Below are 27,492 nucleotides of genomic sequence, written 5' to 3' on the forward strand. Positions count from 1 at the left end.
CAGAGCCAAATGAAAAACAACACTTTTCATCACCCCACTTAAAACTCAAACACTACCTCACTCTGTTTTCTGTTCTCTCACTACCCGCTATATTTCTCTCCCTCATCCTCCCCCGCTTATTCGTGACCTTACCTGTGACCTGAGCATGTGATGATTCTCCTTAATCACACATTTAAAAGGAGAATCGTGTGTCTCTAGCTATCGTAACAGTACAACACCAGACTGATCCTCTAAAATAGGCTCTCCTAGAACATGCAAAGAAGAACATGAGTTCTATGGTGCTAAATGTTTGACAGTGAACTCAAACCCCACCTAGTGCTGAATTGTTGTGTACAACGTAAATGTTCTTCCTTCTTTTGGACTTGTAAATGCCTGGTAGGCGTCAGAGGCACACTTACCAAAGAAAACAAAGAAATGTCCAAGCTTTAAGTCTACCTACTATGGACCAGGCCCTCAGCCATACACAAGGAAGATAAAAACAAATGAAACATGCTATGTAAACGGGCTAGGGCAGTAGGCGTGACTTCACGGAACACCAGATCACACTCGTGAACGAATGAATGCATTTGTAATAATGTTTATGTGTTTTGGTCCTCTCTTCAAAGCCACGCGCGTAGACAGCGACTGTTCCACGGGTATAATTTACGGTTGTCAGCTCCGGCAGTGCCGAATATTTCAAGTGAAGCTAGATAATTCTCACTGCCTGTCAGCCGTCTTGACAGTATGTGCATCGCTGTTGACATCCACTACCATTCCAAACAAACACATGCCGATGGGGAAGGAATTAATAGCGAGAGAGAGTATTGAGAAAGCCAACCTAGTTTACGGAGGAGACAGCTTTCACTTTAGAGTGAAGACGTATCAGCTTGATCTTGTAAGAGCAATTCATTTGCGCACCAAACATGAGAATACATCGTTTTCTTACAGCCGGAGTGCATTACCTGTAAATCATACATTATCTTTGATACCTGAGCCACGGTGTCCATGGTTCTTTTCCTGCGCGGACTTGCCTTTATTAGCAATTCCCTTGTGTGATGACTGGAGAAAACACCCTATAATTGTCATAACGTTTTTTTCTACACTCCTGTATGGCAGGCAGGGGATGGTAAGAGCTATTCACTTTTTGGACCCGTTCTGAAATGGACCTAGGCTTTCCAACCCGAACCCGATATGGATACATTGTTATTTATTTATTTATATATAGACACTCGTTCCGAACGAACCCGAGGACAACTAGACCCGATCCATATAGACCTGGTCGGATCCGAGTGCGGGAAGCAGAAGAAAATATGTATTTTTAAGCTACTTTATTGACCGGAGTTGATCAAGCGAGAGGAGGGAGACAGAGGTGCTGCTTTAGCAGGCGGGGAGGGACCCTACTGTGAGCGAGTGACACTGAGAGCGTTGAGGGAGAGACAAGAGACAGCAACCAAGCCGACTGGCGGCTATAGTAGACTAAATTATGCCATAACTAGGTTATTTAGAATCAAATATGACTGCATCAAACTGGGAGAAGCTAGTTAATGTTAGCTACCGTAGCTAGGCTAATTGAAGTTGCAGTGCATGTGCTTTCTCATCCTACAGTTACAAATGACAACGCCGTTCAAAATATTAAGTAGCAGCCTAGCGTTACCTGTTGACTCTTGGTCGTTGCAGCCTATCCGTCTCCTTTAACTTTTAATTTGTAATTTTAATTTAATATTCTATTGATTAGATATCTACTAACAATTGCCGTTTCGATGATTTATGATTGGCCAAAAACAACAACAATCTATACGCTACACACTCCACTTTCGTGAAAAGCATGAGCAGCAGCATAAAGGGTACAATTTGTCTCTCTCTACTGCAGCTGTCGCGTTCGGATATGTACGGGCCCTCCCGGACAAGTCAATTAAAATTACACATATCCGGGCCGAGACCATTGACAGTCATATCAGATTCAACCCAAACCCATGACATTATTCAGAATTCTAGATTCGGATCTGCTCGAGTCCCGGATCGGGTCTCGGGTATTCGGGTACAGGTGGATCCATGAAGACCTCTAGAGGACGTTTATGCTCATGGAGAGCGGAAGAGAGAGAGAAATACAAAACAGCTGAGCCACCATTCATCTCCCATAAAAACCCAGTGTCTCTTTTTTACTAATCTAACACTGTCTGTTTCAATTGTAATCTAGCTCTGAATAGTTTTCTCCAGAGATGGGTCACTTTAATGGTGGCGGGGGCCACAAAAAAATGTAACTCATCATGAAGGGCCGCAGTGGCTTGTGGGTCTGGATACCCACATCCACAATCCCCCCACCTTGCAAGCAAAACATTTTAGCGGCACCCCTCATGACAGTGAAGAGAAGGGCGTAAAGAAAATGTTGTCGTTTTAAAGCAAGTTTGCTGCAATTCTACACATTTTGCGATGGGGCGGAGAGAAGATTTTGCAATTGTCTAGCTTGTTTCATGAAATTCAACACATTTTGACATGGGGCAGAGAGAAGGTTTTGCAATTTTATATCTAATTTCATGCAATTCTACACATTTTGCCCTTAGGGTAGAGGCAAATGTTTTCAGTTTTTAATATGATTACTGATGATCGATGGGCTCCACCCAGGTCTGTAATTTGACTATGCTCACTACAAGTTTAGATAGCTGGCCGCTAGACTAATTTACCAATCCCCCCCCCCCCAAAAAAATAATCAGACATGAGCTAATTAAGTGACTGCAGATGCACAACCAAATATTGAAATTGCACCGTATATTCTATTATTCTAAGACTGAGTTCCTAAAAATTATTGTGAAGATAACTTGTTGTGCTATTAAGGTGTAATATTATAGTGGTTGTATTGTTGTTTTAAGTGAATATATTCAGTCAATATTTAATTTCTGTGTGTGTGTCTTCAGCTGCCTCAGGCTCAGCAGGTTCAGACAGGCCCAGTGTCGTCTCAGCCCAACCTGCTCCACATGCCCCACAGCCAGAGTCCTCTCCGCCAGGTCTCTTCCTCCTCATCATCGTCCTCTTCCTCCTCCGCTCTCAGTGTGGGTCAGCTGGTCAGCAGTGAGTACCCGGCGACACCCCCACGCGCAAACACACACACAAACACAAACACACATGCACACATAGTAAAATAACATACAAGCATACAGATAAACCTACATTGTCAGAGAATTACATTTTGTAATTGACCACAGTCTTTGGTATGGTGAACCTTCTATTTCAAGAGCGCTGGCTTTCTGTTTGTCCAAAAACATTAGATTTTTCGGTAACCCTTCATTTTATAGCCTCTTAATTACTATGTATTTACATAGTAACAAAAACAATATACATAGGAACAATTTAGTCTTAAACAACCAAATAAGTATTACATACGTACTTATTAAGTAATAATATAAGTAAGTACCGGTAAGTAAGAAGTTTAAGTAAGAACCAGTGTATTGCTATGTAAATATGTGGTCACGCCAGTCTCTTTCAAAGTAATACCAACATACGTGGTCATTTATCATTTAAATACCTTCATTTAAATACCAAATAAATACCTTCAAGTGATCCTCTTTTGATGATATTCTCTTAGTTGCTTCCGTGTACTTTACCTTTAGTTACCATGTATGTTCATAGTAACAGGGCTGTAAAATGAAGTCATGTCTGTTTCCATGTAGATACAATGTAGTGACTTGTGAGTTACCACCGCATTGGTTGATTCCATCACACGAAGACAAATCTATCTGTGATCCTACCCTACATGGCACCACCTTTACACTCACATGGTAGGTAGGAGGTAAGAGGGCTGTAAAATCAAATCATTGCTAATACCATATACGATGCTTATAGAAAAGTCTATACCCCCTTTAAAAATATCACCTTTTGTTGCCTTACAGCCTGGAAGTAAAATGCATTAAAATAGTAGTTCTCCCATTGATCTACACATCATACCACATTATTTGTCTTTTTTTTTATCAATAAAAAATAAAACCCTTGTAATAGCGATCCTAAATTAGCTCAGGTGTAACCAATTCACCTTCAAAATCACACACATAAGTTAATTGGCCTCAATTGTAGTGATTGACATGATTTCAGGATGAATTCAGCAGTTCCTGAAACTGGGTAGTGAAGACGATTATTAAGAAGTGGAAGGTGTATGGCACCACCAAGACCCTGTCTAGATCAGGACGTCCTTCCAAACTGGATGACCGACCAAGTAGGAGACTGATCTGAGGCTACCATGAGTCCAATGGCAACTTTGAAATACCTATGGGCTTTTATGGCTAAGACTGGTCAAAGTGTGCATGTGACAACAATATCCCAACCACTCCACAAATCTGGCATGTATGATAGGGTGGCAAAAAGGAAGCCATTACTCAAGAAAGCCTACATTGAATCCCGTTTGAAATGCAAGAAAACACTTGGGAGATTCTGTAGCCATGTGGCATAACGTTTTGTGGTTTGACAAAACTAAAATTGAACTTTTTGGCCTAAATGCAAAGCATTACATTTGGTGCAAATCCAACACAACACATCATCCAAAGAACACCATTCTTAGTGTGATGGCAGGTAGCCTAAGTGGTTAGAGCATTGGGCCAGCAACCGAAAAGTTGCTGGATCAGATCCCTGAGCTGACAAGGTCAAATTCTGTCATTCTGCCCCAGAACAAGGCAGTTAACCCACTGTTACTAGGCTGTCATTGTAAGTAAGAATTTGGTCTTAACTAACTTGCCTAGTTAAATACATTTTTTTTTAAATAGTGTGAAGTGTGGTGGCAGCATCATGTTATGGGGATGTTTCTCATCGTCAGGATAGAAGGGAAAATGAATGGAGCAATATACAGAAAACTCCTTGAAGAAAACCTGCTGCCATCTGCAAGAAAGCTGAAACTGGGATGAAAGTTCACCTTTCAGCATGACAATGACCCGGAGGCCAAAGCTACAGTGGAGTTGCTAAGAAATAAAAAGGTTAAATGTCCTTGAGTGGCCCAGTCAGAGCCTTGACCTAATCCCAATAGAAAACTTGTGGCATGACTAGAATATTGCTATCCATCAATGTATGATATGTTACAAATGATACTTTGTATGATATGTTACGAATTGCAATTGGTATTATAGGTTACAAATTCCAATTTGTTGTGGCTAACAATAGCCAGGTGGCTAACATTAGCTAGGTGGCTAACATTAGCTAGGCTAAGGGTTAGGAGTCAATGTTATGAATTAGGTTAAAGGGTCAAGATTAGGGTTGGGAAGGGTTAGCTAACATGCTAAGTAGTTGCAAAGTAACTAGAAAGTAGTAAGTAGTTGCAAAGTACAGTACCAGTCAAGTTTGGACACACCTACTCATTCAAGGGTTTTTCTTTATTTTTACTATTTTCTACATTGCAGAATAATAATGAAGACATCAAAACTATGAAATAACAAAAATTGAATAATGTAGTAACCAAAAAACTATTTTTTTTAGATTCTTCAAAGTAGCCTCCCTTTGCCTTGATGACAGCTTTGCACACTCTTTACATTCTCTCAATCAGCTTCACCTGGAATGCTTTTCCAGCCACCCATCCACCTCTACAAACGATTCTCCTTTCATTTTTTTGCCTTAATTAACCTTCTGTCTTATGTAGCCATACCACACACAACATATCATACTAATTTCAGTGTCCCAGATTTAGATTTTCTATGTTACGTCTAAACCAGGCTGAGGTGTATAAAGTTGGTAGACACTTATCCCAACAGACTCACAGCTGTAATTGCTGCCAAATTTCCACCGGTCTAATGTTCATTGCTCGTGTTTCTTGGCCCAAGCAAGTCTTCTCTTTTTATTGGTGTCCTTTAGTAGTGTTTTTTTTTAAGTAATTCAACCATGAAGGCATGATTCATGCTGTCTCCTCTGAACAGTTGATGTTGAGATGTGTATGTTACTTGAACTCTGTGAAGCATTTATTTGGGCTGCAATCTGAGGTGGTGTCAACTCTACTGAAATGGTCCTCTTCAGCAGAGGTAACTCTGGGTCTTCCTTTCCTGTGGCGGTCCTCATGAGAGCCAGTTTCATCATAGCGCTTGATGGTTTTTGTGACTGCACTTTCATAGTTCTTAAAATGTTCTGTATTGACTTACCTTCATGTTTTAAAGTAATGATGGACTGTCGTTTATCTTTGCTTATTTGAGCTGTCTTGCCATAATATGGACTTGGTATTTTACCAAATAGGGCTATCTTCTGTATACCACACCTACCTTGTCACAACACTACTGACTGGCTCAAACACATTAAGAAGGAAAGAAATTCCACAAATTAACTTTTAACAATGCACACCTGTTAATTGAAATACATTCCAGGTGACTACCTCATGAAGCTTGTTGAGAGTATGCCTAGAGTGTCCAAAGCTGTCATCAAGGCAAAGGGTGGCTACTTTGAAGAATCTCAAATATAAAACAGATTTTTGGTTACTACATGATTCAATATGTGTTATTTCATAGTTTTGATGTCTTCACTACTATTCTACAATGTAGACAATGGTACAAATAAAAAAAAAACCTTGAATGAGTAGGTGTGTGACAGGTACAGTACAGTATCTAATTAGCAAAAATGCAAAAGTTCGTGATGAGACTCAAACACGCAACCTTTGGGTTGCTAGACGTTCGTGTTATTCACCCACCCATCCACCTCTACAAACGATTCTCCTTTCATTTTTTTGCCTTAATTAACCTTCTGTCTTATGTAGCCATACCACACACAACATATCATACTAATTTCAGTGTCCCAGATTTAGATTTTCTATGTTACGTCTAAACCAGGCTGAGGTGTATAAAGTTGGTAGACACTTATCCCAACAGACTCACAGCTGTAATTGCTGCCAAAGGTGCTTCCACCAAGTATTAATTCAGGGGGCTGATGACTTATCCAATTATGATATTTCAGTTTTGTATTTTTAATATAGATTTACACTTCATGACCAAAAGTATGTGAACACCTGCTCGTCAAAAATCTAATTCCAAAATCATGGGCAATAAAATGGAGTTGGTCCCCCCTTCGCTGCTATTACAGCCTCCACTCTTTTGGGAAGGATTTCCATTAGATGTTGGAATATTGCTGCGGGGACTTGCTTCAATTCAGCCACAAGCATTAGTGAGGTCGGGCACTGATGTTGGATGATTAGCCCTGGCTCGCAGTCGGCGTTCCAATTCATCCCAAAGGTGTTCAATGGGGTTGAGGTCAGGGCTCTGTGCAGCCCAGTCAAGTTCTTCCACACCGATCTCGACAAACCATTTCTGTATGGACCTCGCTTTGTCCATGCTGAAACAGGAACGGGCCTTCCCTAAGCTGTTGCCACGAAGTTGGAAGAATCATCTAGAATGTCATTGTGTCATTGTACACTGTAGCAGTCACCCAAGTCATAGACTGTTCTCTCTGCTACTGCATGGTAAGCGGTACCGTAGCACCAAGTCTAGGTCCGAAAGGATCCTTGACAGCTTCTGTCCCGAAGTCTTGAGACTGCTGAATAATTAATCAAATGGACAACTCGGACAGTTTACTTTGACAGGTTTTTGACATTTTTGGAAGTGTATTTACTTAAGTATTCAGACCCTTTGCATCAAAACTCGAAATTGAGATCAGGTGCATCCTGTTTCCATTGATCATCCTTGAGATATTTCTCCTTGGAGTAGAGTGTCAAGATGGGATTGTGTCGAGGCACAGGTCTGGGGAAGAGTACCCAAAAAATGTCTGCAGCATTGAAGGTCCACAGAACACAGTGGCCTCCATCATTCTGAAATAAAAATGTGTTTTAAACCACCAAGACTCTTCCTAGAGCTGGCTGAGCAATCAGGGGAGAAGGGCCTTGGTCAGGGAGGTGACCAAGAACCTGATGGTCACACTGACAGTGCTCCAGAGTTCCTCTGTGGAGATGGGAGAACCTTCCGGAAGGACAACAATCTCTGCAGCACTCCACCAATCAGCCTAAAAGGCACATGACAGCCCGCTTGGTGTTTGCCAAAATGCAACTAAGGACTCTCAGACCATGAGAAACACGATTCTCTGGTTTGATGAAACCAAGATTGAACTCTTTGGCCTGAATGACAAGTGTTACGTCTGGTGGAAACCTGGCACGATCCCTACGGTGAAGCATGGATGTGGCAGCATCATACTGTGGGGATGTTTTTTAGTGGCAGGGGCTGAAACACTAGTCAGGATTGAGGGAAAAATGAGCAGATCAAAGTCCAGAGAGATCCTTGATGAAAACCTGCTCCAGAGCGCTCAGAACCTCATACTGGGGCGAAGGTTCACCTTCCAAAAGAACAACGACCCTAAGCACACAGCCAAGACAATGCAGGAGTGGCTTCGGGACAAGTCTCTGAATGTCCTTGAGTGGCCCAGCCAGAGCTCGGACTTGAACCCGATCAACATCTCTGGAGAGAACTGAAAATAGATGTGCAGCGACTCTCCCCATCCAACCTGACAGAGCTTGAGAGGATCTGCAGAGAAGAATGGGAGAAACTCCCCAAATACAGCTGTGCCAAGCTTGTAGCGTCATACCTAAGAAGACTTGAGGCTGTAATCGCTGCCAAAAGTGCACTGAGTACTGAGGTGCACAAAGTACTGAGTAAAATGTCTCAATACTTATGGAAATGTTATATTTCATTTTTTTATTTATTTAATAAATTTGCTAAAATTCTAAAAACCAGTTTAAAAAAAAAACATTTTTAAAAATCTATTTTAGAATAGGGCTGTAATGTAACAAAATGTGGAAAAAGTCAAGGGGTCTGAATACTTTCTGAATACATGTTATATACCAGATACTATTAGCCCTCTTTATGATTTAGTCTAATTATTGTGTAGACATAAATGTACCAAGTAATGTCCTCTGGACTTATTCCACATTTTGCTTTGTAACAGTCTGAATTCAAAATGGATGAAATATGTTTGTCTAACCCATCTATACACAATACCCTATATATACAAAGTGAAAACATGTTTTTAGAATTGTTTTGTTATTTATTGAAAATGAAATACAGATAGCTAATTTACATACAGTAAGTATTCACACCCCTCAGTCAATACTTTGTAGAAGCACCTTTGGCAGCGGTTGCAGCTGTGAGTTATTCTGGGTAAGTCTCTAAGAGCTTTACACACCTGGATTGTGCAACATTTGCCCATTATTCTTTTCAAAATTCTTCAAGCTCTGTTAAATTGGTTGTGGATCATTTCCAGACAACCATTTTCCGGTCTTTCCATAGATTTTCATGCAGATTTAAGTCAAAGCTGTAACTCGGCCACTCAGGAACATTCACTGTCTTGTTGGTAAGCAACTCCAGTCTGGATCTGGCCTTGTGTTTTAGGTTATTGTCCTGGTGAAAGGTGAATTCATCTCCCAGTGGTGAAATATTGGTGAAAATCTTGGTGAAATCCCTAAGCGGTTTCCTTCCTCTCCGGTAACTGAGCTAGGAAGGACGCCTGTTTCTTTGAAGTGGCTAGGTGCATTTATACACCATCCAAAGTGTAATTAATAACTTCGCCATCCTCAAAAGGATATTCAGTCTGCTTTTATTTCTTCTTTAGACCCCTCTACTAATAGGTGCCCTTCTTTGCGAGGCATTGGAAAAGCCCCCTGGTCTTTTTGGTTGAATCTGCACCAATCGTTGCGCCTACGTTCTAACGTGATATACTTGCTAAAAGTCCAACCTCAAAACATAAATGGAAAAAAACTAAACCTGTAACACCATGTAAATACCAGACACTTTCAAGTTTACTCCAGTAGAATCTAACAACGTTATCTTACCCCTAAAAAAATCCTAACATCCCATCTCATGCAAACCTCTCACCATTAGAAATGTCTTGGGGGTAGAGTCTTTCTCACTCGTCATTATTCACATTAATAAATTCATGTTGAAGTTAATGTAAACATATTATATTCTTATTTACAAAACAAAGTGACATCCAAAAGTACTCGTTACATTTAAAATGCTTAGCAGGACAGGAAAATGGTCAGATTCACGAGAACATGTTGTCATCCCTACTGACTCTGATCTAGCGGACTCACTAAACACAAAAGAAAACGATATCTTAACATGTGCTGTATCTTTCCAAGCAGTCTCTACCTCTATCCCTCCCACGTCTTACCTCCAGCTAATCAGAACATTGAAACCTAGCTACTGATAGCAATCATTTATTTCTAGTAAAAATATCTATTTCTACTAAATAACAACACGTACGTGCTTAAATCATGACAAATAATAGTTGGACTCACAACCAATTTAAAGGATAGAAAGACAAGTATGGCTATGGTTTGGGGCGAGTTGGTGAGATTGGAAAGTAGTTAGCTTAGTGTATTGATAGAAACACTAACGAGTTACTTTTTTTTTTTACATTTCAAAATAAAACTCCCCTATGTCATAGTAGAAAAGTGTCTAAAACATATTTAGAAACCTTTCGTTTTTTTCCCAATCCAGTTATAATGTTGCATCCCAATGTAATGTTGTCCACTATGGAAAACTGTAAAAAAAAATAATAAAAAATAAAAAATAAATAAAAAAGTTATTGAATTCATATCATACACATTTTCTTTTGATGGCAAAAACCGGAAGACTTGATGTGGCCAGCTGTGGCCATGGGTGAGCTCCACCATTCCTTCTCAATGAGCTTTAGAAAGATATTATCCGTTTTTTTCTGGATCTGTCACGCCTGCTCCCGCTCCCCAACCCTGACGCCTTCTCCCCAACATTACACACTCCTGCCACTGCATTATTGGACTCGATCACCTGTTTATTACCTCCACTATATTTGTCCGTTCCACATCTCTGTTCCCCGCTGCTATATGGATTGTCATTTGCCGTTGTTTTGCCCGTGTGCTGATGCTGTGCCTGTCCTGTTACCAGTCTGTTCCGGGAATAAATGTTGACTCCTCGTACCCGCTTCTCATCTCCGGCGTCGGTCCTTACAGGATCAAAAAGGGTCTGAGTGTGCCAGGGGACGTGGCAATGGGCGCGGTCGGCGCGGGTGAACTTGTGAGAACATTTTAAGAAGGTTTTAGAGGGCTTCACTTCATGTTTTTTTTTAAAGCCGGTTTCCTGCAGTTCTCAGAATTTCTCCATGGAGCCAGGGTGAAAAAAAATGTCCATGCTGTTCTTGATATGCCACACCTGTCAGATTTATGGATTATCTTGGCAAAGGAGAAATCCTCACTAACAGGGATATAAACAACATTTGAGAGAAATACGCTTTTTGAGTGTATGGAGCATTTCTGGGATCTTTTATTTCAGCTCATAAAACATGGGACCACGGCTTTACATGTTGCGTTGATATTTTTGTTCAGTATACATTGAATCTATGTGGAAACAGACACCCCTTCATTTTATAGCCCTGTTATTATGAACATACAGTTGAAGTCAGAAGTTTACATACACCTTAGCCAAATGCATTTAAACTCAGTTTTTCACAATTCCTGACATTTAATCCTTGTAAGAATTCCCTGTCTTAGGCCAGTTAGGATCACCACTTTATTTTAAGAACGTGAAATGTCAGAATAATAGTGGAGAATGATTTATTTCAGCTTTTATTTCTTTCATCACATTCCCAGTGGGTCAGAAGTTTACATACGCTCAATTAGTATTTGGTAGCATTGCCTTTAAATTGTTTCACTTGGGGCAAATGTTTTGGGTAGCCTTCCACAAGCTTCCCACAATAATTTGGGTGACTTTTGGCCCATTCCTCCAGACGGAGCTGGTGTAACTGAGTCAGGTTTGTAGGCCTCCTTGGTCGCACACGCTTTTTCAGGCTTTGTGATGGGCACTCCAATACCTTGACTTTGTTGGCCTTAAGCCATTTTGCCACAACTTTGGAAGCATGCTTGGGGTCATTGTCCATTTGGAAGACCCATTTGCAACCAAGCTTTAACTTCCTGACTAATGTCTTGAGATGTTGCTTCAATATATCCACATAATTTTCCTTCCCTCGTGATGCCATCTATTTTGTGAAGTGCACCAGTCCCCCCTGCAGCAAAGCACCCCCCCGTGCTTCACGGTTGGGATGGTGTTCTTCGGCTTGCAAGCCTCCCCCTTTTTCCTCCAAACATAACGATGGCCCTTATAGCCAAACAGTTCTATTTTTGTTCCAAAAAGTACAATCTTTGTCCCCATGTGCAGTTGCTATCCGTAGTCTGGGTTTTTTATGGCGGTTTTGGAGCGGCCTTTATGGTTATGTCGATATAGGACTCGTTTTACTGTGGATATACATACTTTTGTACCTGTTTCCTGCAGCATCTTCACAAGGGCCTTTGCTGATGTTCTGGGATTGATTTTCACTTTTCGCACCAAAGTACGTTCATCTTTAGAAGAACCTGTCTCCTTCCTGAGTGGTATGACGTCTGTGTGGTCCCATTGTTTGTACAGATGAACGTGGTACCCTCAGGCATTTGGAAATTGCTCCAAAGGATGAACAAGACTTGGGGAGGTCTACCTTTTTTTCTGATGTCTTGGCTGATTTCTTTTGATTTTCCCATGATGCCAGCAGCATACCACCCTGCGTACCACTGCTGGCTTGCTTCTGAAGCTAAGCAGGGTTGGTCCTGGTCAGTCCTTGGATGGGAGACCAGATGCTGCTGGAAGTGGTGTTGGAGGGCCAGTAGGAGGCACTCTTTCCACTGGTCTAAAAAAATATCCCAATGCCCCAGGGCAGTGATTGGGGACACTGACCTGTGTAGGGTGCCGTCTCTCGGATGGGACGTTAAACGGGTGTCCTGACTCTCTGAGGTCATTAAAGATCCCATGGCACTTATTGTAAGAGTAGGGGTGTTAACCCCGGTGTCCTGGCTAAATTCCCAATCTGACCCTCAAACCATCACGGTCACCTAATAATCCCCAGTTTACAATTGGCTCATTCATCCCCCTCCTCTCCCCTGTAACTATTCCCCAGGTCGTTGCTGCAAATGAGAACGTGTTCTCAGTCAACTTACCTGGTAAAATAACGGATAAATAAAAAATAAAAAAAATGTCAAGCAAGGTAGGCCTTCAAACTCAATTAGCCTATCAGAAGCTTCGAAAGCCATGACATAATTTTCTGGAATTTTCCAAGTTGTTTAAAGGCACAGTCAACTTAGTGTATGTAGTAACCTTCTGACCCACTGGAATTGTGATACAGTGAAATAATCTGTCTGTAAACAATTGTTGGAAAAATTCCTTGTGTCATGCACAAAGTAGATGTCCTAACCGACTTGCCAAAACTATAGTTTGTTCACAAGAAATTTGTGGAGTGGTTGAAAAACGAGTTTTAATGATTTCAAACTAAGCGTATGTAAACTTCTGACTTCAACTGTATATGGTAACTAAAGGTAAAGTACTGTACATAGGAACAACTGAGAGAATATCAACACAGGAGGATCACTTGAATGTATTTATTTGGTAATTATGTGGTAATAAATGACCATGTATGTTCATTGGTGTTTATTAGGTATTATTTTGAAAGAGACTGCTGTGACTAAGTATTTACATACTAATACTCTGTTTCGTACTTGTACTCACCTTTGGGACTAAGTAGTTACTTTATAATTACATTTTGTGAGTTTGTATGTTGCTTGGTTTTTCTTTTATATTACATTGAAATAGTGGCGTGAGTAGGGATTTACATAGTTATTAACTGGTACTTAGTTGTACCATTCTTCTTAATTGTACTTACTTATATAATTACATTTTGTGACTCAGGCTACTTAATTTGTAAATACAATGTCGCAGTTGTGAATGAGAACTTGTTCTCAACTAGCCTACCAGGTCAAATTTCAAATGAAATATATATATTTTTAAACTTAATTATTATTTATTTACTAGGTAATTAACAAACTGTAATATGCGGGGTTACAGATTTTTCTCCTTCCTCTTTAATTTGATTTATTTAATCCCCTATAAATTAAATTGGTTATTTGCAGACAGAGTTCAGTGTGTCAAATCGGAGGGCATGTTGTCCGGTCCTCTGGCAGTCTCTATGGCAGCCACAGGGTTAAATTCTCGGGCCGACGCTTTTCTCTGTATATATCAATGATGTTGCTCTTGCTGCGGGCGATTCCCTGATCCATCTCTACGCAGGCGACACCATTCTGTATACTTCTGGCCCTTCCTTGGACACTGTGCTATCTAACCTCCAAACGAGCTTCAATGCCATACAACACTCCTTCCGTGGCCTCCAACTGCTCTTAAACGCTAGTAAAACCAAATGCATGCCCGCATGCCCGACTAGCATCACCACCCTGGATGGTTCCAACCTAGAATATGTGGACATCTATAAGTACCTAGGTGTCTGGCTAGACTGTAAACTCTCCTTCCAGACTCATATCAAACATCTCCAATCTAAAATCAAATCTAGAGTCTGCTTTCTATTCCGCAACAAAGCCTTCTTCACTCACGCCGCCAAACTTACCCTAGTAAAACTGACTATCCTACCGATCCTCGACTTCGCCGATGTCATCTACAAAATAGCTTCCAATACTCTACTCAGCAAACTGGATGCAGTTTATCACAGTGCCATCCGTTTTGTTACTAAAGCACCTTATACCACCCACCACTGCGACCTGTATGCTCTAGTCAGCTGGCCCTCGCTACATATTCGTTGCCAGACCCACTGGCTCCAGGTCATCTACAAGTCCATGATAGGTAAAGCTCCGCCTTATCTCAGTTCACTGGTCATGATGGCAACACCCACCCGTAGCATGCGCTCCAGCAGGTGTATCTCACTGATCATCCCTAAAGCCAACACCTCATTTGGCCGCCTTTCCTTCCAGTTCTCTGCTGCCTGTGACTGGAACGAATTGCAAAAAATCGCTGAAGTTGGAGACTTTTATCTCCCTCACCAACTTTAAACATCTGCTATCTGAGCAGCTAACCGATCGCTGCAGCTGTACATAGTCCATCGGTAAATAGCCCACCCAATTTACCTACCTCATCCCCATACTGTTTTTATTTATTTACTTTTCTGCTACACCAGTATCTCTACCTGCACATGACCATCTGATCATTTATCACTCCAGTGTTAATCTGTAAAATTGTAATTATTCACCTACCTCCTCATGCCTTTTGCACACAATGTATATAAACTCTTTTTTTATTTTTTTCTACTGTGTTATTGACTTGTTTATTCCTTGTGTAACTCTGTGTTGTTGTCTTTTCACTCTGCTATGCCAGGTCGCAGTCAACTAGCCTACCTGGTTAAATAAAGGTTAAATTAAAAAAAATTAAATGTTAAATAAACATTTATTAGACTATCCAAAAACCCTGTAAGTATTGAACACGGGCCTCAGTTTCCAAATGCTTTGCCCTCTCGTGGACCCTATATGAATCATAGGACCCAAGGTTGTCAGCATGCAAACGTTGCCTTAAGGCTGTTTTAGTTAGATTAATTTCATCTTGCTAAACTATTTCCTTAAGCATCTGCGAATGAGTTCTGAATTCAATATAAAGAAGTTGCCATTGATCAACTTGACGGGAACATGAGCAATGGAGCATTATTTATGTGTCAAATCATCATCATTTGAGTTCTATATTCTTCCAACCAATGTACTGCTGTGGTCAAGCTCTTTATATTGGCAAGGTCCTGGACATAACTTATATTTTCTCTATTTACCTCTAGAATATGAGGAGGTTTTTATTCTGAATGAGTGGATGGAATCTTCTAAATAGTGTGCAGAATATTTGAAAACTTTTAAAACCAAGACTAGAAAAAGACTGACTTTGCTGATAGCTACTTTATTGAGGAAAAGTGTACTTACTATGCCTGCGATATTTGGTGGTCCCACCTAGCCATCTTAAGATGAAAGCACTAAATGTAAGTTGCTCTGGATAAGAGCATCTGTTAAATGACTAAAATGTCATTTAGCACTTTGTTCAACACTTTTTTTTTAGAAGCCATAAAATGCGTGTTCTCCCAGGGCTACTTCCACTCATGCTACAACCAACACTGCAGCTTCAATGAATGAGTATAGCAAAGTGTTTCGATAAGCATGTGTTGTCATTATTAGTGGCTTGTGTCTTTTTAATATCTAGGAATATTTCACTTTCTCTGATCATAGGAGTAAAAACGTGAATTGGTGTGCAGTGATAATGTGTTGGGCCTATAGCCTACTGCACAAACCTCATCGCTACACATCTGTTTTAAAAGGTTAATGATGCATAGGCTTATATTTTTTAAGTCTTTAAAAATATATCTGAGAGGTAGATCTCAGCTTGCTTTTTGACTCCGAAAGGGATCTTGACTCAGAAAAGATTGGTGACCACTGCCCTAGAGTCTAAGGGCCCGGAGCTGGCTTTCTACTAAGCTAATAAATTGAATTGTTTTAAGATGGTCATACCGAGGATCATTTAGCTATCAGATTTTACATTTCAGGAATTATTATTCAATGCATTTCTATGGGTGAATAGTAGTAAGGCCAGATTTATACAAGGAAAAACAGATAATAATTATAATTGGCCTATTTTGCATGTTATTTTGGCATTAATTCATGTTACAAATCCATTTGCAAAAAAAGTTTTTCAAAATGCAGGCATTTCAGCCTAACTCAGTGCTTTCTATGGTGGAGGGGCAGCCAGCAAAAGCAGAACATACATCAGTACTTTTTTCTAGTTGCACAGTGATTGGCTCAGTGTTCTGTCACTCATGGGGAGACTACGTTGCCGCAGAATCTTCAGGGAAAGCTAGGTAGTTCAAGCCCCCTTGGGTGCTTCCATAGATTTACATTAGAAGTGCCAATCCAAGAAGGCCACAGATAAAATTACGTCAAATCACGTTATCTTTTACCCCTTTTTTTCTCCCCAATTTCGTGGTATCCAACTGGTAGTAGTTACAGTCTTGTCTCATCGCTGCAACTCCAGTACTGACTCAGGAGAGGCGAAGGTCGAGAGCCATACATCCTCCAAAACACAACCCAACCGCACTGCTTCTTGACACAATGCACATTCAACCCGGAAGCCACCAATGTGTCGGAGAAAACACTGTACACCTGGCGACCTGGTCAGCGTGCACTGCACCCAGCCCGCCACAGGAGTCGCTAGTGCACAATGAGACAAGAATATCCCTGCCGGCCAAACCCTTCCTAACCCGGACAGTGCTTGGCAAATTGTGCATTGCACCATGGACCTCCTGGTCGCAGCTGGCTGCGACAGAGCCTGGACCCAAACCCAGAATCTCTGGTGGCACAGTGGTCTAAGGCACTGCATCACAGTGCAAACTGTGCCACCAGAGATTCTGGGTTTGGGCCCAGGCAGCTGCGACCAGGAGGTCCATGGTGCAATGCACAATTTGCCTAGTGTTGTCCGGGTTAGGGAGGGTTTGGCTGGCACATTATGTCATTATATATACACATTATATCTACCATAGCTTTGATTGGACTGATGTCAACATCATACTTTCACAATCTTAGCTTGACAAGCAGTTATCATCGTGAATCATGTTGACAATCTACTGGCAAATCTTTTTCAATCCCCGTCATATGAAGAGAAATTATAGATAAAAACATGTCAGTGCTCATCGGCCATTGGACATAAACATTACACAACATGTCGGAAATTGCAAATACTTGGAAGGAATCAGTGGCTAACTGAGATGCAAAGCAATCACATGCAAAGCAATCAACATTCACCAATCTGGGTTTAAAGATTTCAAACACATGTCTGAAAGGGTCTCCTTTTCAAGCTAAAATGATTAACATCCACACACAACACAATGGGTCAGAAAAGGTTGAATACATTGGCCATGCTGTCAATCCAGCATGACTTCTGCCGGATTCAAAACAGCTGGGACCTCAGAACTTGGAACTGGGAAATCTCAGACTTCGATACGTTCAAGACAACTGGGAACTGGGAAAATACATTTTGAACGATCATCCAACTCTGAATTTCAAGTTGGGAACTCGGATCTCTTTCTAGAGCTCTGAATTTCCGACCGGAAGATCACTGATGTCATGATTCATCCTCGTTTTTTGGGGGAGTTCCCCAAAAAGAGACTTGTTCCGAAGCCACTCCTGCATTGTCTTGGCTGTGTGCTTAAGGTCGTTGTCCTGTTGGAAGATGAAACTTCACCCCAGTCTGAGGTCCTGAGCGCTCTGGAGCAGGTTTCCATCAAGGATCTCTCTGTAGTTTGCTCCGTTCATCTTTGCCTCGATCCTGACTAGTCTCCCAGTACATGCCACATAAAATAATCCCCACAGAATGAAGCTGCCACCACCATGCTTCACCGTAGGGATGGTGCCAGGTTTCCTCCAGACGTGACGCTTGGCATTCAGGCCAACAAGTTCAACCCTGGTTTCATCACACCAGAGAATCTTGTTACAATTTGGAATCTGGTGCATTTTGGCAAATTCCAAGCAGGCTGTCATACTTTCCGAGGCCCCTGTATGTATATTATAGCTAGAAAAGTAATACTAAGTGTATGTTGTGTTGTAAGCTGTTAGTAGAACATGTCTCATCCTAAGAAATTGTTCCCTCTCCCCCTCAGAACTTAACGTATACTGTTCTGACTGTGTGGTGCTCATGTAGCCTATAGTCAGTTCTAGAGAAATGTCATTATCGAATATTGTAGAAGCTTTCATTGTCTGCTTATATGCCTGTTATTAATCCTACATGTCTGACTTGGTGTACAGGGAGAATACTGTAAGAACGGCCCATGTTCTGAATTATGTTGCTGACCATTTAAAAAGTGCTGAACAAATAGGCACATCGTCCGTCTGAGCTCACTCATTAATATCTTAATTCTAAATTGCCTCTTATCTGCTCATCATTCCCTTATGCCATACTTTCTACACCTCAATTGTTATATTGCTTATATAGGTCTATCTCATTAGTATCTTATTCATAATTGTAGTCTCTCTCTCTCTGTGGTGCCTTAAAGAAGTGTAAAGTTAACGCCCTAACATCTTGCTGAATTTATCTGAACTAACACCATTCTAAATTTCTGTCCATGTCCATTTTGAAAGTGCTGAGCGAAGGCCTACCTCGTCGCAGCCTGTTTGCTTGCAATTGCTTATACTTAGAGCTAAGTGTTAATGATATATGAATAAACATTATGAATCTACGGAACATAAATGTAATAATGTTTGTGTATGGTTCAGAAGTCAAACTCATGTCGGCATTCGTTATTATTGAATGAGAATGCATTTTTTATCTAGTTACGCAACTCCACAAGTCAGTAGAAACCATATTTATTTAAGCAACTCAGCCGTATCAGCTATGGTTTCTAAAAAGGCAGTAAATGGCTGAATGAACTGTTTCGCTGCCAGATGAGGCTCTGCTGATAGCCAGGTGTAGCGTTGGTAAGGATTCACTCCATGGTGCTGAAAAGAAAGCTCCGCTGTTGGGACAGCTTTATGTAGGCCCTAACTGTTTGTGGGCACCGTTTGGCACTGTTGTAGTGTAATTAATGCATAGTTTAGTGTTCTGTTGTGTAGTGGCTTTGCTGGCATGCATCAAGGGGAAAAAATGGTTTCCCCCACCAAAATGTACATGCTAAAATTGCCACTGGCGATGAGGCATTACCAGCTGTGAACTCTATAGCATGCTCGACAACCACAATGAATATGACTGTATATCAAATGTAGCAATGGTAAAACTTTGATTATAATTTTCGCCTGACACAATCACTTTACCTACTTTTAATTCTTGCCTAATAAGTTGGCATGTGTAACCTTTTTTTTCAATTCTAATAGTTGTTAAAAAGCGGTGTCTTAACATACACAATACTCTATTTCAGAGAAGCATGCCCCATATAAGAGATTAAGGGTAAAGGACAGATCTAACCCATGGTTCACGCATGAATTGTCTGAAAGATTTTATGAAAGAAAACTTAGCTTGGGCTATGGTTCGATTGACTGATTCTACCTCTGACTGGCAGTCCTTCAGACATTTGAGAAATGTATTTACTCTGGTTAGAAAAGCAAAGTCAACATACTTATTGCATTGTGTATCAGAGAGTGTTAGAAATCCAGCTACAATTTTGAAAGTGTCGAATCTTTGAGAATCTCTGCCCCTCATTGCCTGAGCAGGTTATGACAGCCTCTGGTCCCATAACAGACAAAAAAAATACATTTGTGGTGCTTTTAATAACCATTTTGTCTCAGCTGGCCATCTATTTGAAATAATGGTTTCTGAAAGACCTCAACTTCCAGTAGAGGGAGTCCTTTATTCACCTCTAAACAGATAGCAGAGAATTATGCACTTCCAGGCACACACTTCTTTTTTCTTAATTTGAACCATTTTAAGTCAATGAATTATTAAGTGCCTTGCAAAAAAATTGATGTAACCAAATCCTGGTTTTAGGCCTGGACATAGCACTGTTTCAGCAGCTACGCTTATCTTAAATTATAAATTGAATTGCTTAGATCATAGGAATCACTGTGCTGCAGTATTTATAGACCTATTCTAGGCCTTTGATTCTGTCCACCATCCCCTACTCATTCAAAGGTTGTCTGAAATTGCGCTGGACCAGGTGTCATACAAGTGGTTTGGGAACTGTCCGACAGAACACGGTGTGCTTTCTGATGGTGTCAAGTTACCTCGATATTACTAAAGGTTGATTTTGGGACCTGTCCTTTTTACTATTTATATAAATAATATATATGCACTACCGATCAAAAGTTTGGGGTCCCTTAGAAATGTCCTTGTTTTTGAAAGAAAATCAACAAAAAGATTGGTCCATTGAAATAACATCAAATTGATCCGAAATACAGTGTAGACATTGTTAATGTTGTAAATGACCATTGTAGCTGGAAAAGGCAGATTTTTTATGGAGGGGCCAATTATCAGCAACCATCACTCCTGTGTTCCAATGGCACGTTGTGTTAGCTAATCCAAGTTTATCATTTTAAAAGGCCAATTGATCATTAGCAAACACTTTTGCAATTAAATTAGCATAGCTGAAAACTGTTGTTCTGATTAAAGAAGCAATAAAACTGGCCTTCTTCAGGCAAATCTGGAGCATCAGCATTTGTGGGTTCGATTACAGGCTCTAAATGGCCAGAAACAAATAACTTTCTTCTGAAATGTGTCAGTCTATTCTTGTTCTGAGAAATGACGGCTATTCCATGCGTGAAATTGTCAAGAAACTGAAGATCTCGTACAACATTGTGTACTACTCCCTTCACAGGACAGCGAAAACTGTCTCTAACCAGAATAGAAAGGGGAGTGGGAGGCCCCGGTGCACAACTGAGCAAGAGGACAAGTACATTAGAGTGTCTAGTTTGAGAAACAGACGCATCACAAGTCCTCAACTAGCAGCTTCATTATTAAATAGTACCCGCAAAACACCAGTCTCAACGTCAACAGTGAAGAGGCGACTCCAGGATGCTGGCCTTCTAGGCAGAGTTCCTCTGTCCAGTGTCTGTTCTTTTTCCCATCTTAATATTTTCTTTTTATTGGCCAGTCTGAGATATGCCGTTTTCTTTGCAACTCTGCCTACGAGGCCAGCATCCCGGAATCGCCTCTTCACTGTTGATGTTGAGATGTTGTATTCGGCACGTGACAAAATATGATTTAATTTGTATCAAAAGATTGGCTGGTCCTCATTACTCCCTTTTTGTTTACATAGCTTTACTACACAAGCTTCCGACCTACCTCACTTCACTGTTAAAATGTGAATATATTAAAACCAAACCCATTCACAGAGATGGTTACCTCTCGAGGTTCCACTAGTACACACCGATCTAGGTAAATCCTCCTTCAGTTTTAGTGATCCCTATTTTTGGTATAGCCTACCAAACTCCCTACATCTTGACTCTCTGGTGCCTCTAGTGCATTTTAGGTCTTTATGTTGAATGAATTTAATGAGAATTGGTCAATAATTGTATTTGTGGTGTTTGAAGCTATATTGTTGATTATGTCATTTGTATTTATTTCATCTGTATTGATCATTTTGAATTTGTATTGTTGTCCTCATGGCACCATTGTAAATGAGACCCTGGTCTCAATGGGTTACCCCAAAATAAAAGTTGAATAAAATTAGCGTTGTCCTAAACCGTACTCCTAGCTAGTAGTTTTTTTCGTCTTGAAACAGGTTTTAACAGGATTCCTAAGACCTTTTCTGAGATGCTTTGTCGATATGGGCCCTGGTCTGACAAACACCGCTCTTGCTCTGTTGTTTTATGACAGAAAGTGCCTGCGTCCCAAATGGCACCCTATTCCCTATATAGTGCACTACTTTTGACCAGATGAACCCCCCCCATTAAGTAAAAAAATATATATACTATGGGCCCTGGTCAAAAGTATTGCACTACGTAGGTCTCCAAATGTTCACACGTCTGGAGCTCGGCCGCTGTAGAAGCACGGAAGCCCCACTCTTATGAGGCCTCACGGCAAGATGACAGCTCAATAGATTTTTCTTTAAACACGCTTGGAGGATTCCTTTAATAATTAATTGATAATGACCAAGATTAATAATTCACCGGCACAAACCTTGCTTTAGTAAGCAGTATGCCAGGGCACAATGTGTACAATGTGAAATCACTTTTTATTAGCTATGAAATTCTTCAAATGCTCTGGGGGGAAAAAAGTTTCCTAAAGTCACTTACACTGAGTGTGCAAAACATTATTAACACCTGCTCTTTCCATGACAGACTGACCAGGTGAATCCAGATGTAAGCTACGATCCCTTATTGATGTCACCTTGGATGTTAAATCCACTTCAATCAGTGTAGATGGAGAAGGGTTTTTAAGCTTTGAGACAATTGAGACATGGATTGTGTATGTGTGCCATTCAGAGGGTGAATGGGTAAGACAAAAATATGTAAATACCTTTTGAATGGGGTATGGTAGTAGGTGCCAGCGTGGGGGCTGTTAAGGAGACCGTATTTCACCCACACTGACAGTCAGGAGACATGACCGCAGTCAAACACCATGTGACCATTGAGTCACTGTAACTAGGCTTGTGTGTGTGTGTGTGTGTGTGTGTGTGTGTGTGTGTGTGTGTGTGTGTGTGTGTAGACACATATTGTAGGCTACCATATGAGGAGGAAATTATAGTCCTAAAAATGCTTTCCAGTTTCACTGACTCACCCAATGATGCGCAGGTCATTGTTAGGTAATGGCCGACGTGTTCGTGCCAAAAGCCTATCTCGCTCTTGTTTTAGTTTGTAAAACAATATTTGGAAGTTGATCAAATATTTCCGTAGCCTATAGTATACGGACGGATTAGTTGCTTTTCTTTTCAGCAGGAGCCATTTGCTTAGCAACCTGTGTTTTCCGGCGATTGTATTTGAAATATTGCAAAAGGTGTGTTTTGTCTGCATGCTGTTCACCGACAGATTTGCAGCACGTTCCTGACTGTAGGCTATACCTTCATATTGGGCTACACAATCCACAGCTAAGCTATTTCTAATGGCGCTATTGAGCCCATACGGCTAAATTACAGGCCTACTCATGTTGTAGTAGGCTATTCTGAATTATGTCATTTCTTTCTGAACAGACCGCAGTAATTCTATAACTTTGGCAAATGTATTTCAATTCATAAGCCCAGACATTGCGCAATCGCGTTTGGAAACCGAGTTTTGACTGGCCACTATATAATAAAAGCAGATCCCAGCTTTCTCGTGCTGCTATATTTATTGCTCACAAACGGTGTAGCCTTCCTGGCATATAAAAACATAACTGCAGGTAACCTCCATTCGCTATTCCAGTGCAGACTTTTTAAAATTCTACACATACATTAGTAGGCTATAAGTAAAGACCAGATTAAATTGAGAGCACTGCATGAGCATATTATCAAGTGCTTGTCAAATTATGAATGGAAAAACTGATGAAGTGTGTGCAGCCTGCACAAGAAACAGAAAGGAGTGCTTCCATTTCATGCAGAGCCACGGGCAGTAGGAGTTCTGATAAATCTGAATAAAATGTAAATATACATTCTTTTTTTAAAGAGAAAAAAAAATCACAAAAGTAGAGCACATTTCTGTAGCTACGTCTGTAGCGCGGGCAACATTTTGTTTCAGCATCTCCGCTTTGGCAAAACATTTTGTATAATTAACAAGAGTATGTTGCTATCTCGACTCAGATGCAGACACAAGATGCAGACGCAAGAGGCAGATCGTTCGAATCTCAGGTATTTGTTGTTACACGGGGGGCAGGCAAAGGGCAGGCAGGGGTTTGTAAACCAGGTCAGTCGGGCAGGTACAGAATGGCAGGCAGAATCAGGGTCAGGACAGGTAGAAAGGTCAGAACCGAGAAGACTAGAAAACAAAACTTGAAAACAGGTAAAAACGGGAAATACGCTAGTATGACCTGAACAAGACAAGACGAACTAGCAACAAACAAACAGAAAACACAGCTATAAATACACAGGGGATAATGGGGGGAAAATGTGAGACACCTGGTGGTCGCCCTGAATGACGAGTCGCCACTGTCAGGGTGTGACAGTTGCAGGATTCAATCATTGGAATTATAAGAGTTGTTTCCCTGTCCCTTTCTCTGTGATTGTCATTCTAATGGAATCTAGAAAGAACAAAACCCTGTCCTCAAACAATTAATTAGTTATGGGCAAAGACACAAAACATCCACATCAAATTCAATATTTTTCTTGATCAAATAGCATGGACAACAAACCACTTTTTGTGCAGTTACTGTATTGTACATTAGCTGGTCATCTAGGTTTGTACCTGTAGACTTTCATTCACCATGAAGAAAAACAATGCACTGTACAGTAATCGAATACATTGAGACATCAAGGTGTTTGTGATGAGGTGATGTGATGATGTGGCTCAGTTGGTAGAGCATGGTGCTTATAGGGTTGTGGGTTCGATTCTCACGAGGGACCAGTATAAATATATATACACTCACTACTGCAAGTTGTTCTGGATAAGAGTGTCTACTGAAAAGGAATTAGTAGACCATTTCAGTTTTCAAAACATATATCAAACTAGTATTTTTTATATTCCAAAAGTATTATTACAGATTAACTGTTTTGTACAGATAATTATCAGACTCATGTTACAAATGCTGGTAAATTCTCAAAATTTCATGACCGCCACAGCCCTAGCCAGGCGCATTGGTTTATGTCAAGAACTTCCACGTTCCTAAGTTTTTCACACTCAACAGTTTCCCATCAAGAATGGTGCACCATCCATAGGACAGTCAGCCAACTTGACACAACTGTGGGAAGCATTGGAGTCAACATGGGCCAGCATCCCTGTGGAACACTTGTAGAGTCCCTGCCCCCGACGAACTAAGGCTGTTCTGAGGGCAAAAGGGGGTGCAACTCAATATTAGGAAGGTGTTATTAATGTTTTGTACACTCAGTGTATATGGGGGTCTGCAAAGCAGCAATTTACAAAAACATTCCTATAAAGTGAATTCTACACAGAGGAGTTTTTTGTCATCTGTCAACACTTGAGTTGTGCAGTGCACAGCAGCACAATCTTTCTGTGGAGACCTCAATTGACTAACCCAAAGGAGGGACACATGAATAGGAATGGTTCTCTAATAAACATTCCACAGACCTTATCTTTTATTATAAAAGCAGGGAGAGTGGGTTATAAAGCTGTTTGCATGAAACAGAATGAATGCCGAGAATGGCAATTGGACACCGTAGACTAACTTATTAAATGGCTTTATGCCACAGAGTATGTTGTATGAGCTTTTATATGGAAGATTGAAGAAGGAACATTTTCAATTTAGTGTTAAATGCAAAGCCAGCCTTTCACTCTCACTACCATTGATACAGCACATACTGTACAGAGACTGCTATTATCAACGAGAGAGGCAGAGAAGCACCAAAATGAGAATCACTGCTAATTGAAGATACATTGCATAATGTATTTTCTAAAGCTACTCGTTGCTCGTCAACAGAGAGCAGCATGGTCCCATTATATTGGAATGTATGTACTGTATATGAGCTACATTCCTTATATCCAGTGTGTTTAACAGTACTATTCAGGTAACGGAAACCTGCCTCACTCTGCAATCCCTGACAAAGAGCTTTTGAGATGTTGTTCTATTGAACAGGCCATCACAATAAAGGCATTTTAACTCTATGAAGAGAAACCCTGATGAAGACAGCTTGCTGTTGAAACGTTGGTGAATAAATAATTGCATCGGAGCTACTAGTGTGCAGCTTTTCCTTTAAACTATATGAAGAGTGCCTTGGTCCTCCTTGTTTTTTTGAGCCACTCCTTCTGTGTTGTATTTGTAGACCCCCAGATGACTCCCAGTGAGGTGGATGGGGTCAACCTGGAGGAGATTCGGGAGTTTGCCAAAGCATTCAAGATCCGTCGCTTGTCCCTTGGCCTGACCCAGACTCAGGTGGGACAGGCGCTCAGCGCGGCCGAGGGCCCAGCCTATAGTCAGTCTGCCATCTGCAGGTAAGGAAGACTTGGGGTGCCATGTGATTTACATCAAAGCATGCTATATTTGACCATAAATCTGTTGATTGTGGTGTCTTCTGGAATATTCCTATCCTTCCCATCAAGTGATAAATGTTTTTTTCTTTACTGCAGTGCAGAATTTAAGTTGACTAACTCATTGTGGTGTTAAAATGACAAATAAATACAATATATTACCAGTGTTATGGACATATATATGTCATTCATGTACAACATCTTATACCATTTCATATCTGAATGGTGGACAATCATTTCTCTGTAGTTCAACTGACCCTCTTGCTCCACTCCGGTCAGTATGCAGTAGTAGCTACAGTAGACGAAGGCACTCAGCACTGCTGTACATGAGAATGCACATAATCGTCCGGTGTCCATGATGACTCACATCCATATTTCATCTCATATTTAGGAAGACATCATTAAGATATTAAAATGAATACATAATTGAAGACCATCCAGTCAAATTAAGCTCTCACGTCAATTCTTCTTTCTCTCCTCTCACACAAGAGCACGCTGTAACTTATGCAAAATACATTACCTAGAGTATTACACGAAGCACTTAAAGCATTTAATAATTACTAAGGCCTTTTGCTGTTCCCTCTACATTGGGCTTCAGAGAACCTGTCAAGAACCGGTCTGTTAATAAGATTGTCATGTTCTACAGTCCCGCAGGCACATGCGTTTAGTCATAAACAGCTGCATTACCTATTCATTAGATAATCAGACATATACTGTAGTGTTACGAGTCAATCTCTTCCTTTTTAATGCCTTTCCTTCCACCTGGTTGACTTTAGTGCAAATGAAACAGACCCCTTTGAAAATACACCTACAGTATCTCTAATCAGACAAAGGCACATAGGGTGGGTAACATTATATTAACCCAAAGAGTTTCACATGATCAAAAAGTATGATACTTTATGTTTTTTTCTCTCACCAAACACGTAATGTATTCTTTTTAGCAGAGACTTTTACCCAAAGCGACTTACAGTCATTCGTGCATACATTTTATGTATGGGTAGTCCCGGGAATAGAACCCACTATCCTGGCATGGCAAACACCATGCTTTACCAACTGAGCAACAGAGGACTACACACAAAGGCAATCGTTTTAACAATATCATAATCATGTTGTTTTCTTTAATTCTGGCATTTGTCCGTGACCTTACTGTGGCTAATTTCGTGTTCCCTTTTCTTTGTACT

The 27,492-nt window shown here is 40.7% G+C and overlaps 1 protein-coding gene across 2 annotated transcripts in view; it reads left to right on the forward strand.

The window, feature by feature from the left end:
- LOC110535637 (POU domain, class 6, transcription factor 2-like) overlaps positions 1-27,492 on the forward strand; it is a 117,176-nt gene that overhangs the window by 82,345 nt on the left and 7,339 nt on the right. For both annotated transcript variants that reach the window (XM_036935370.1, XM_021620750.2), the window contains exons 8-9: positions 2,892-3,045; positions 26,107-26,275. In XM_036935370.1, coding sequence (XP_036791265.1) covers positions 2,892-3,045; positions 26,107-26,275 — 323 coding nt within the window. The remainder of the gene's footprint in view (positions 1-2,891; positions 3,046-26,106; positions 26,276-27,492) is intronic.

The sequence above is a fragment of the Oncorhynchus mykiss genome, chromosome 11 (assembly GCF_013265735.2).
Source record: "Oncorhynchus mykiss isolate Arlee chromosome 11, USDA_OmykA_1.1, whole genome shotgun sequence".
NCBI lineage: Eukaryota > Metazoa > Chordata > Actinopteri > Salmoniformes > Salmonidae > Oncorhynchus > Oncorhynchus mykiss.